Source organism: Podarcis gaigeae, assembly GCF_964106915.1.
Source record: "Podarcis gaigeae genome assembly, chromosome: 13".
Lineage (NCBI taxonomy): Eukaryota > Metazoa > Chordata > Lepidosauria > Squamata > Lacertidae > Podarcis > Podarcis gaigeae.
This window is the reverse complement of record NC_139689.1, coordinates 18,039,659-18,052,604: the sequence shown is the minus strand read 5'-3', so window position 1 is coordinate 18,052,604 and position 12,946 is coordinate 18,039,659. Positions and strand designations below refer to the sequence as shown.

Sequence of the window (12,946 nt, the reverse complement as noted above, 5' to 3'; positions counted from 1 at the left end):
CATTCATTTCAATGGGTCAGCTCTGAGTAGGCCTACCATTGGACGCAACTCTTAGCCTTTCAAGCAGGTATGGAGAATCTTTCCCAGACTGAGGGCCACATGGCAGTGGTGAGAAGGCAAAAGTGGTGGCAGGTCTGTTTCTACACACCCCTTTCTCCACCCAGGAAACCAAGCGGCAGGATCAAAGTGCAAAGATGCATTGCAGCCAGACAAAAATGTCTGAGTAGTGTAGTTGGCCTGGTGAGGGGTGCAGTTGAGGAGGGGATATGGCATCTGAGGGCAGGGGTGCCAACTTGAATAAAATATTGTGGGGGCCCAGGAAAGCCCCGCCCCACATAATTGATCACACACCATCTGAATGGGAATGCTCATCAACTTTGTGGGGGCCCACCCCCTCAAATATTTCATTGTGGGGGCTGAAGCCCTCATCGCCCCTTGCAGTTGGCTCCTATGTCTGAGAGAATCCCAAGGGCCAGATTGAGAGGTCTCCACTTTAGACTGACAGAATACTTTTTGCGTCAGCTTTTTTTCTCTTAACAAACATGTCCGTAAACAGGTGAATTTGTGCTTTGTAAGAAAAGGATGGCTAAATTTTCCAGCATCATAGTATCTCCTGATCTAAAACACAGGAGGCAATAATTAGGAGCAATAAAAAAAACCCTGCCATGTTCACAACGGAGATATTTAGAATTTCATAAGGGAGATAAAGCAAGACAATCAAGTGGCCATTTTATCCATCTCTGTGCTTTGTGATAGCCAGAATTTCCCAGGAGCTTCAAAATGTCACATTTATGTTCCTTTCTCGCAAGAGACCAAAGCTCCCCCAAAGATCTGGAGCACCATAGAATCATAGAATTGGAAGGGATCCTGAGTATCATCTAGTCCAACCCCCTGCAATGCAGGAATATGCAGCGGTCCCATAAGGGGATCAAACCTGCAACATCGTCATTATCAGTGCCGCCACCCTTTAACCAACTGACTTATCTGGGCATTCTCCATAAGTTTGCTTTTTCACCTTTTCCTTTCAAATATTTCGCCATTTGTACCATGTCTTTCAGTTTTACGTGCCTGAACGCATTTAACACTGATTGCTTTAACTCACTCTGGGGATTGCTCTTTTGGCTGAAAAGCAGGTTGTTGTTGTTTTAAAAAACAAATCAGGGACAGCCTTTGATAATCTTTTGTTAATACGGTGCCCTGTGCGAGGTCAAGTGTCTGTCAGTAGAGCATGAGACTCTGAATCTCAGGGTCACTGGTTTGAGCTCCATGTTGGGCATAAGAATCCTGCACTGCAAGGGGTTGGACTAGATCACCCCCATGGTTCCTTCCAACTATAATTCTCGGATTCTATAACCCCCAATAACGAAGTCTAACAAAGTCCTGCTCTGACTATAGCTTGGGAACCCCTTTTTGCCCATAGGTATCTAGAGTCATTCTTAAACCCAAGTTGCTTTGTTTTTATTGTAAAGTTTCTTTGGAGCCCCTACGCCATAGGTAGTAAATAAAGGAAGGCAGAGCTCCTGCCACCGCACAGCTGCATAAATCCAACCGGTGTAGCTTTGCATCTCTCCATTCACAATGGAGTGGACTATAAATCGAAATCCAAATGAATACAAAGAAGCCCGCAAGTGTATGCAGTATATAGCCTCACTGGGGATTCGAACACGCGACTACAGGGAAAAGGGCGGGCCTTGAAACAAGAGCAAGCGCGTGGCGTCGGGAACTGGATTGGAGGCGAGCTGAGCCAAGAGGCGGGGCCCAATCAGAGCCAAAGGGCGTGGCCCAACGGGACTGAAGCTTGCGCGCGCGAGAGGGTGGAGCATCGCTTTGAGTGGAATGTTATGGGTGCGGCGCTTCCGGGTCGAGTTCTTGACGTCCCAATCCGAGCCAGGCGCGTTGTGGCCCGCAAAACGCTATGAGGCAGGCTGGGCGCATGCGCCCTGAGAGGAACCTTAAGCCGCAGCTTCTGCCGAGCGCATGGGCAGTGGCGGTCTCTCCGTTTCCTCGGCGAGCGCATGCGCGGTGCTGTCGGGCGGTGTCGGTTCCGGGTAAAGCAGCGATAGGAGCGGCTGCAGGAGATTCTCGATCAGGTCGGCCATGGCGGCAGCAGCGGCGACAGCAGCCCCAGGCGGGGCGGGGGTTGTGCCGGGACCGGGAGCGCCGAAGCTGGGAGTGGAGACGGTGAAAGGGCAAGTGTTCGACGTGGGGCCGCGCTACACGGACCTGCAGTACATCGGCGAGGGGGCTTACGGCATGGTCTGGTGAGTGAGCGCGAACCGCGCGGAATGGCCCAGTCCGGGCGCCGTACCCGGGCGAGGAGCCCGAGGCTTGGCTGGCCCACCCGCCGAAAGCGGCCCTCCCGGCCGCCGTAGCCTTTCCGACAGGCTTCCGCCATGTTGCTTCTTAGTTACTGAACCCCGACAGAGGCGCCTGCTGCGCTCTCGACGCTGCTATCCCCGCCCCGACCCTATCCGCGTCGGCTCCCGTTGCTCCTCCGCTCCAAGGCTCTCCGCTGCCCGTTGCACGGCTCTCCTCTCGGCTGCAGCCTTTTTTTGCAGATGCTCTTCTCCCAAACTGCCCTGTGAACTGGGAACGAGCAGAAGCAGCACGCCCTAGCCCTGCCAAGTCATTGTTGTGCTCCGAGCCCCTCCCAGGGACTGGCCCTTGCCGGCCCGCTATCTCCTTGTGCCAATATTTGCCAGCTTCCTTGCTCATGCCTCCATTGTTCGGAGGCTGGCTGGTGCCTTCCTGCTGCTTTCGAAGGGCGCTTCTGTGCATTTTAATACCAAAGTGGCAAGAAGCTTGGTGGTCACAGCCCTGGTGCCCCCTTATCACTGCAGCACTTTGGTGGAGAAGTTGCGTCTGACAAACTTCTTCTTTGCACGGCTGTTGACACGGAGGCTGGCTAACCTGCCTTCTTGCCAAACCTCTCATTGCCATGTAGTTAAGTAATGCAGGAATGCTTAATGTGATGTCAGCCCCACTTGGTGCTTGCACTTTTTACACCACTATTCCTGAAGGCACCATAGTTTTGCCAGCCTTGTTAAATGCCATATTGAGACATAGTGTGTGTTCTTTTCTAGACTTGTATTGACACTAGGCCTATAGTTTTTTATATTAATAGTAGGGTATTCCAATCACTGAGCCTTCAGAACTGCTGTATATGCCTCATTTGTGCCTCCAAAAGTTAACCCAGGCTAGGGTATTTGCAATATCCTATTGTATGAAACCTAGCCACCATATTACACCCAACAGCTTGGGCCTGGTACATATGCTGCCAGTACCTGTAGCAGTCAAACTGTGTAACACCTTTTATTCTGAAGTATTCATTATCTCCTCGCTAAGCATCTGAACTTCTAGGCTTCTGTGCTTACACTCCCTGTCTTGAGAGCTTTACAGTAGGTATAGGAAACATTTGGCGCTGCAGATGTTGCTGAACTACAATTCCCATCAGCCCCAGCAACCATTGTCAGTGGCCAGGATGATAGCAGTTGTAGTTCAGCAACATCTGCAGGGCCAGAGTTTCCCTGTACCATGCCACCTAGTGTTGACTCTTTACGTCTCATTCTGCCAGCTCTTGCCAGCTGCCAGTACTTGTGCCAAGTGGTGATAATGGAGCCAAACAGTTGGGTTTTCTAAATAATTGTATCATGCAATTTGTATTGCTGTGCCTGCTATTTCCTCCTCTCTCCCTTATCTTTCTGTCCTTGTATTGATCCTGTTGACTTAAGATCCAAAACCTTGGTGTACATTTGGGGCTTTCTGACTGGCTTGCATGGAAGCAGTTCCCCTTGTCAGTTGCTCTTGTGAATCACCAGACTGTTTTCTTCCAATGGGGGAGAGGAGGGGGGGAGAGGCATTTGGCAATTTGGAGAAAGAATGTATGCAAGCTTTTATACTGAGGAAACGGTCTATGTATGTGCACAGACCCAGAAGTTACCATCTGCATGTGTCTTTTGTCTTCCTTTCCCCACAGCTCTGCCTACGATCATGTCAACAAGATCCGGGCTGCCATAAAGAAGATCAGTCCCTTTGAGCACCAGACGTACTGCCAGCGCACACTGCGAGAGATCAAGATCCTTTTGCGCTTCAAGCATGAGAATGTCATCGGCATCAATGACATCCTGCGTGCACCTACCATCGACCAGATGCGTGATGTGTATCCTTGAAAACCACCCTTCCAAGCCTGGAAGGGCACCTACATTAAAATATGTTTTGATGCCCAGAGGCTGTGGGAGTCACACTGTGATCTGCATAGAATCAAATGTGTGGCTCTGAGGCTTTGGCTGGCACACAGCATAATGATGTGCTGTGGAATTGCTGGGAAAAGATTGCACCAGCATCTGCATTGGCTTCCTGTTGTCTTCTGAGCATGGCTCTGGGTGTTGTACTTTTAATGGGTTAGGGCTAAAATGATCACTTATGATCAAGCATGCTCTTTCAGTACCATGCCTCTGAATAGGTTTACATCACAAGCATGTGAAGAGGCGGTGTTATTAGCTGCATCATTATCAGCGATACATTCTGCTTGGCAGCCATTGGAAGTGTTAGCAACACTCAGTATCTGGCTGGACTACACCTCTGAAAATCTAACTCAACCTGAGGGACAAATTGTGGGTGGCTCAGCAAGGTGTGTGTGCACTTTATGGTTCCCCCTTCCCCTCCCAAGATGCTCCTTTACGTACAGTACTACTATTAAAGTTGTTTTTCTTGACTGTTGCTCTTGCTCCCTCTTTCCTGGAGGGGGCACCATTTCTCCCTCTGCAGATATATAGTTCAGGATTTGATGGAAACTGATCTCTATAAGCTGCTGAAGACCCAGCAGCTCAGCAATGACCACATCTGCTACTTTCTCTACCAGATTCTCCGAGGGCTGAAATACATCCATTCTGCCAATGTGCTTCATCGGGACCTGAAGCCCAGCAACCTTCTCATCAACACCACGTGTGACCTGAAGGTGGCATTCAGCAACTTTTGCTAGACTTTTCCCTTCCCTCTCCAGCTGACACCAGCTTTCTCCCACCCCCACTCTGCATTTTGCAACCTTAGATTTCTGCTCATCCTGGGTTTGCTACTCATGCCCATCCCATCTCTCTCTCCTCACAGATCTGTGACTTTGGCCTGGCTCGGATTGCAGACCCAGACCATGACCACACAGGTTTCTTGACGGAGTATGTCGCTACTCGCTGGTATCGAGCCCCTGAAATCATGCTTAATTCCAAGGTAAGATAGTCGGAGTGAAGACAAGTTTTGCAAAGTTCAGTTGGAAGTGAGGTCTCTCAACTTCTTGGGGGCGGGGGATTAACATAGGCATGAAAGCAACATGAAGACATTTTCTTAATTTAATAACACTTAGCTCACACCCACCAGATGGGTCTTTATTTTTTCAGTAAATCTGAAAATCTGGGGAAAGAGAGATGTCTTCCTGAATCCTGTACTTTTGCTGGGGCCATAGTTTCAGGCTTTCAATGCCTCATAAAGAAAGGAACCTTAGTTTTCATCCTGCCAGATAGTCACTGTGCAAGGAGAAAGCAGCCTCTTTATGAACTGTGGGCTGGTTATGCATGGCAGGGAAGCCCAGAACCTGGTTCTCTTTCCGTGTCTTTTACCCCCTTCTTAGGGCTACACCAAGTCTATTGACATATGGTCTGTGGGCTGTATCCTGGCTGAGATGCTGTCAAACCGACCCATTTTTCCTGGCAAGCACTACCTGGACCAGCTGAACCACATCCTGGGTAAGGGGAAAATATCAGGGAGTAAAGCATTTGGTATTGGAGGGGAGAGGTTTTTGGCACTCGCCACTGAATGGCCAACTCTGCCTCCTCCTTGGTCTCTTTTCAGTGCCCGAGGCCTTGCTTGTTACAGAACTTGAAAACTATTTTCCCTGTCCAATATATCCAACGAAGTTCTATCTGCCATCTCTACAGGTATTCTGGGTTCCCCGTCTCAAGACGACTTGAACTGCATCATCAACATGAAGGCTCGCAACTATCTCCAGTCGCTGCCCCAAAAGCCCAAGGTTCCCTGGGCTAAACTGTTCCCTAAGGCTGATCTGAAAGGTAAGGGAGGAAGAAGGCAAAGGGTGTTCAGCCACTTCTGTGCCCCAGCATGCATTGCTCATTGTTGTCCATTCTCACATTCCAGTGTTTTCCCAACTATTTGCCTAATTATACTTCCCAATATAACCTAAGCCAGAAGTCTTTAAACTCTTTTGTTTCATGCTCACCAGTGACTGCTGAAAGGTTCCCATTAGCCTGTGCAGGTTGCAGTTTCCCCCTCACTGTTCAAATATAAATGTTGCTCAGCCACCTGCATTTCCACCCAGTGTGACCAGGACTTTTGTGCCTCTCATCACTCTTGCCATGAAGGGGTATGAAAATTAGCATGTCCTGAAATTTCCTTTTGATGCAGCTATTAACAATATAAGAGCTGTGGTCTTGTTTCTAATTAATAACATAAACACACAGCCACACCCTAGACAAAGCAATGAGACAGGCTATACTTGAATCCCAGAGGAAAGTGGATTGTTGGGACTTCAAATAAAAAACACCACAGAGCAGCTTTATGCAGACTTCTAGAGGAAAGCAGGCCAGCTGAGAAGCATCTGATTTGAAATAACTCATTCCCTGATAGGGGATGTTCATAACATTCTGTGCCCTCAAAACTGAGGATAGGAAAAAAGTTCTTAATTAGCATTCAGAGGTAATGCCAATCAAATTGTCAGCTACCAATAAAGGTGGACAAAACATAGTGTTGATGCTAATGTTAGACCCCTTGAAGCCAAGACAACTGAGATTGTTGCACTATGGTTATGCTCTGTGCAGCTTACAGTTCCCCAAACAAATTATAATTCAACCACAAAAAGATAAAACATTAAAGGTATTTGGAGCTGTTTATGGTGGTTCCTTCTGCTCTTTGGCAGTTGGGGGCTGGCTGATGGTAAATGTTGCAACTCAGAGAAGTTCCCTTGCCACGATCTGTCAAATTGTTGTAGCCCAATCCAGCGCATGTTTCACTTGGAAGCAACTCCCACTAAGTTCAGTGAGACTTACTTCCTTTAAGTTGGAAAGCAAATAACTCGAGACTTAAAACAGCAGCAAACAATTTCTTCTAAAGAGCAAGAAACCAGCCAGAGTGGCATTTGGATGTTCTTAGAATACAAAAGAGTGGAAAGACCGTTGGAAGGAGGACAGGTGATGGCTGAGAAGCTAAATGAATTGTCCCTGTTGAGGACATGTACGGTGTGTGAGAGCTCTCCTCTATGACAGTGTTTGGAATACAGAACACTAAGGAGCTACGTTAAATCAAGATGATACACAGTGAAGATTTCTAGGAGCTAATTGATAAGTTTCAAATTGCAATTGGGGACAGATTGCATTTACCTTAGAGTCCTTAAAGACCTTAGATGTTAAAAGCCCAGCAACTTCACAAGGATGTGCAACTTGTCAGTGTAAGGCCAATTTTAAAGAAAGGATTTGGGGGTGAATTGCAAATGCCACACCTGTAAGTCTTACTGTTACAGGTCAATTGGTAAAAGCATTATGAAAGCCAGTTATTAAGTGCATAAGAGAGATTCTGGGGTCATGGTGAAAACATCAACTCAGTGTATCATTGCTGCGAAAAAAGGCACTCGGATTTCCCAGGCACTCAAATGTTGAATTAATTGGAAAGGGGTTGAGAATAACACTCTGGTGCCTCTCCTTAAACCTGTAGCAATGCCTGAGCTAGAGGAGTGTCGTTCTGGACCACGCCCAGGCCATGCAGGGTAGTGCAGACTGGGAGAAGGTACAGAAGTGAACAGCCAAGGAGGTCAAGTGCGGTGAAGCATCTTCCCTAGGAGGAAAGAGCAAAGCCTGTGGGGCTGGTGGCCGCCAGCATAGATCGCATTCAAAGGGAGTAGACCCATTTGCATGGCGCGATTGTGATGTCGGCAGCTGCCCATATTCACAACGGAGAAAAGGAACGTCCACTTCGAAAACAAATACACCTGTGAATAGGCACAAAATGGAGAGAGCTGTTGCTGCACAAGCAGGGCATGGAAGCATCTACCTGGCCGTCATTGGAAATGGGATGCTGGGCTAGCTGAGCCCTGGTCCTGATCCAGGAGGAATCTTGCTATGGGATGCTGTCGGTGATGCCAGCCACCCTTCATTGCTCTCTGCTGCCACCTGTGGCCAGATTCCAGCCCTGCAACTATTTGCTGGCCCAATTTTGTGTGTGTTTGTGTGCGCGTTTTCTTCCTGTTGCCATCTGCTGTCTGGCTGCTGATACTGCATCCTATTTCCCCCACCCTCCTTTCCCTTTTTCAGCTCTGGACCTGTTGGACAAAATGTTGACCTTTAACCCTAATAAGCGCATCACGGTGGAGGAGTCCCTTGCCCACCCTTACCTAGAGCAGTACTACGACCCCTCAGATGAGGTGCTGGACGCTTTGGTTCTTGGGGTTTGACTACCGTTCAAGGGGATTTGGGAGCGCAGGGCGAGGAACGAGAAGGCGGGAGTACAGTGGGCTAGGACTTGGGAAACAAAGGAGTTTGGGGACCAGGATTCCTAGATATTTACATCTCTCCCTTTGCTCCACGCTTAGCCGGTGGCTGAGGAGCCTTTCACCTTTGACATGGAGCTGGATGACCTGCCCAAAGAGAAGCTGAAAGAGCTGATATTTGAGGAGACAGCACGATTCCAGCCTGGCTACCAGGGGCCCTGAGGGGCTGTTCAGACCACTGGTAAGTCAAACAGCACTGCGGGTCAAGAGGTTGTTTTAGTAAATCTGCCTGACCTTGGGAAGGCCAGCTGTGGGGCAGAAATACGTTGGCCCAAGTTACTCACATGATCGGTGTTGAACGCGGTGATTCTGAAGTGGTTTGTTCCCACCACCAGTTACTTTGCGACGATGAACTTGGGACATCCCCTTGGTGGAGATTCCACTTCCAGGTGCCTACAGTTCTGTGAATGGACTGGGGATGTCCAACGGGCTGGAGCAGATCCTTGCTGCAAGCTGCTTAAGTTATGAAATGCACATGTGAAGGAACCTGGAGAGAGAGTTTTATCTGAACTTTGCATGTGTATGTAGCCAGAGAAGTTTTATGTTGCCTGATCATTGCCTGCAAATACTTACACATATATACCATCCAGTTGCGAGGCATTATCAAGAGTTGTTAGGTAGACATTTTTGCTATTACAAATTTCAGAAATGTGTATGTTTGCTATGTGGATGATTTTGGGTTTGGTTTTTTCCCCCCCCCCCCCCGCTGCAGCTAAGCGATTTAAATGTTGCTGCATCGTGTGATTTGTAGACAGGACTCCTGAGTATTTGCGTCTGTAATTCTCATAGGATTTCTTTTTGTTCCAGGTCTCTGCTACACCAGGAGATGATTTGGGACTGTACCCAGCTCCCCTACTGGATTTTAGAGGGGAGCACAGGATTCAGGGGGTACCAATTTGGGGGTGCCCCTGTCGACTTGCTGTACAACTGCGCTTTGCTACGTGGCTGTGAACCCTGGTAACCCATCTCTGGACCCCCTTAATGTGATGTGTCAGGGTGAGACCCTGGTGCCCAGGTTGGGGAAGGGGAGGGGAGTACCCTCCCCTACAGGAGGGAAAGGAAATCGGTTTCCCCTGTCCTTTAACCCCTCCCTCAAAGAAATTGAAGGGAGCGGAGTGTCATCTCCTTTTTTTGGCATTTTATTGTCTTTGTTAACGAGTTAATAAACTAATGCTGATTTTTTAGCAGGGCCATTTTCTGATCCCTTGGGCATTATTAACAAAGGGAGTTGAACCTAAACCCTGGCTCCTGGACTCTCGCTCTTGTAATCCACAGAACCACATGACTGTTCCACAACTGGGAACAGAGCCCAAGGGTTCTGACTCTCTCCCCCGCCCCGCCGCCCCCACTACACTCCTTGAGAACTCACAGGAGTCCTGGTTCCTCCCTGCGCAAATGGAGGGCATGTATGTGCTGGTTTTTTGTCTGCTGGTTAGTGCCATTTTTCAAACACCTTTCATGCACATCTCTAACCTTAAAACGTCACTGTGGGCAGCAGCTGTTGTGCAGCGCAAGATGAAGATCTTTACAAAGCTTGAAAGGTGTGCCTGTTCGGAAGAGGGGGGAAATGTCTCCCCCTTCTGCTTCTGTGGCTGTGCAGATGAAAAGGAAGGCTTTCAACTCATTTGCTTCCTCTTTTAAGGCAAGGTTTGTGCTTGTCTGCCTCTCCCTCCCTCCCTCCTCCCCCTTTCCATTTCGCATCTTGAGAAATTGGGCAGTCGGGGTACGTGAACCCATTGACATCCCTCAAGAAACCAATTGGCCTCTGCAACGGCACTGCACTTTTGTCTTCTTGCTGCTACAAACTAACATGGCTGCCCTCTTAATTCCCCCCTCCCTCTACTTTCATCAATGATGTTCTTAAACAATGTGTGCAGAATTTTACCCCCCCCATTTGCCTTGGTCAGATCAAAGTCCAAAAATGATCAGGGGCCTGCAGCTATCAGCAAACATGAATTTTACAAGGGAGGGGAAAGGCTGGGAAGATGACGGACGATCACATCTTGTGTGTCCTGAGGGGACAACCCAGTTGCCCCGTAACAACCAAACTCTCGAGGGGAGGAGGTATTTTGGATATGCGAGCACTAAACCAGGAACAAGCGGCTAGACTGTTGTCTGCTGAAAGTATTGGGAATGAAGCAACCTTGGTTGAAGGCAAAGCTTTGGGGAGGGAGCACTACTTTTTAGATGGACTAACTTCTGGATTTTAAGCCCTCCCATCTCTGTCTGTGCCATTTTGGGGAGGGGGGTACCAGTTGGGATGAGCAAGAACTGCCAGAACCTTCGGGTTCCCAAAGACAGAAATTTTGCAAGCAGAAAAACGGGAATGTGGATTTTGTCTGTTTGTTTGTTTCCTTAGCTTATCTAGTTGAGTGAGGAGGAAGTCTCTGTTCGGACAGTGTTGCCTCTTTGTCCATCCACGACGGCATGCTAAATGGGCTTCCTCCTGGGGCGTGTAATACTATGAGGGAACTTGGATTGAAGGGAAATAATGCCTCCCCATCCCCTCCTGCTTTGAATTGTATAAAAAGACCCTGAAATAAATCATTCCTTTATTCCTTCAATGCCTCATTTTTTCTTATTTTGGAGGGGGAAACATAGGTGCATGTATTTTTAACTGTCTGAGAACTTAAGTTGTTTTTCCCCCAGGAGGGTTTGGGGTGTCGAGAAAAAAAGAAGCTTCGGGCAGACATCTGCCCCAACTAAACATCAAGAAGGAAGGCTGGCCCAGAAGGAAGACTTGGCTGCAGGACTAGTTTTTCATTTAAAAGTTTAGTCCACAATGAAGATTCAACAGGAACACTTGCATCTCCATTGTACAAGGGGTAGCAGCGCTGCCTTGAGTTCTGTATCTTAATAGACATGACTGTAACAGGAAGGAAGTGGCCTGTGGTGAGAGGGTGCAAAAGGAGTGCTAGGACAGGATATGCTGACAGCGGGGATGGCTGCACGACTGCAAAACCCTCACCTTTGCCTTCGCTGCTTCCAGTCTTCGCTCTTGCAGGCCGTAAACAGATCTCTGTTTCTTGAGTTTTACAACGGTGACCAAGGGGCATCATAAACTTGCCCATAAAAAAAAACCCTAGGTATTTCCAGGATTACAAAAACACACCAGAAAGCAATTCCATTATTTGATAGTCCGAATTCAAAGCTAAAAGAAGTTGCTTACAGCCTCCCATTCCAAGTGCTGCCCTGGAAGTCGCTGCCTTGCAGCCTGTATTGCAGGACAACCCTTGGTGTACCTTCTAAGTCTACAGTGCTAGGATTCTGTGCTGGCATGAGGTATCCTCCTTACCTGACTTAGATTGCAACTCACTCGATGATTTTTGTCATGGGATAACGGGTAGTTAGCATCGTTCCAAGCCACAAGGGGGAAGGAGGCAGCTGGAGCTGGTGCTTTTCCTTGTCTGCTCGCTGTGATGGGTTGCTGTTGTCCCAAATGGAGATGGCGACACATCAAGCCTGCACATGTTGGAGTTGGCAAGTGGCACCAACTTGTCTGCCCCAGAGTTGCTGTCTTCTGAGGTGTAAAGGACAGCGGGCTTGTGGCAGGAGGGGGGGGGAGTTCAGGAATGAGACAATCCCTGTCCCATTCAGAAGTTATTGAATATTGCCAAAATTTACATTTTTGAGAGCCAGCTCTTTCAATCTAAATTTTCTTTCCTGTCCCTCATATTTGTTGAATAGTAGCAGCCTCCATTGAGGTATTTTTAAAAATAGGATCGTTTAAAAACTTGAGAAAGAAGAGAATGTTAAACTGAGCACATGGAATAAAATATTAATGTGTACAAGGCCCTTGCAATAAGCTATTCAAACACAGCTGAAGTACAATTCTCTGGGCAACGGGGGGTGGAGAGCTTGCCTTGTTGGCCCTTCGGTGGTTACCCCAACTTAACTAACAAATAAAATGCACATTTTAAAGTGTAGTGGCAATAAGTCACCCCAGTAACAATATTAAAAGCAGCAGGCAATTATCATGGCCAGTGGAACACACATTCGTGGAGCATAGGAAGTGATTTGATAGGGTTTCAGATTAGGATCTTTCCAACCCCACCTAGAAATTTCAGGGTCTGAGCTGGGACCCTCTGAGTACAAAGCATTTGCCCTATTACTAAGCTATGGCCTGGGTTTCCAAATGGGTTTCCAAAAGCAGATGGTGGGCTACCCAAATTTATTGTGGCAAGATGTTCCATAGTGTGGGTGCCATGACAGAAGGCCCTGTTCCATCTGAAGGTTGACTGGGAGTTGGTGTCCCATACAAGAGGCCGCCTCCTTGTGAGATCTGTAACGTGTGCGCTTGTTGATACACGACAACCTTGCAAGGCTGGATCTCCCATGCTGCAACAACCAATATGCCAGTGGCCCCAAAACCAAGCGAAGTTTTTTGTCTGTGAGTTGGTG

At 48.1% G+C, this 12,946-nt stretch overlaps 2 protein-coding genes across 2 annotated transcripts in view; one reads left to right on the top strand and one right to left on the bottom strand.

The window, feature by feature from the left end:
• The window catches only part of CORO1A (coronin 1A), a 76,134-nt gene that overhangs the window by 20,373 nt on the left and 42,815 nt on the right, over positions 1-12,946 (bottom strand). The gene's annotated exons all lie outside the window — the stretch shown is intronic.
• On the top strand, positions 1,864-11,109 carry MAPK3 (mitogen-activated protein kinase 3). Its single transcript, XM_083707667.1, has 9 exons — positions 1,864-2,261; positions 3,977-4,159; positions 4,768-4,957; positions 5,107-5,223; positions 5,621-5,735; positions 5,928-6,059; positions 8,310-8,419; positions 8,588-8,726; positions 9,353-11,109. Exons 1-8 carry the CDS (start codon positions 2,098-2,100, stop codon positions 8,705-8,707), a joined length of 1,131 nt encoding a protein of 376 aa, XP_083563793.1. The 5' UTR covers positions 1,864-2,097; the 3' UTR covers positions 8,708-8,726; positions 9,353-11,109.

What these genes read in the sequence shown, in the direction of transcription:
- MAPK3 (XM_083707667.1), top strand. Translation starts at nt 2,098, where the DNA reads ATGGCGGCAGCAGCGGCGACAGCAGCCCCAGGCGGGGCGGGGGTTGTG. An exon ending in GGGGCTTACGGCATGGTCTG is followed by an intron (nt 2,262 to 3,976) that starts GTGAGTGAGCGC and finishes CTTTCCCCACAG; the next exon opens with CTCTGCCTACGATCATGTCA. An exon ending in ACACCACGTGTGACCTGAAG is followed by an intron (nt 4,958 to 5,106) that starts GTGGCATTCAGC and finishes CTCTCCTCACAG; the next exon opens with ATCTGTGACTTTGGCCTGGC.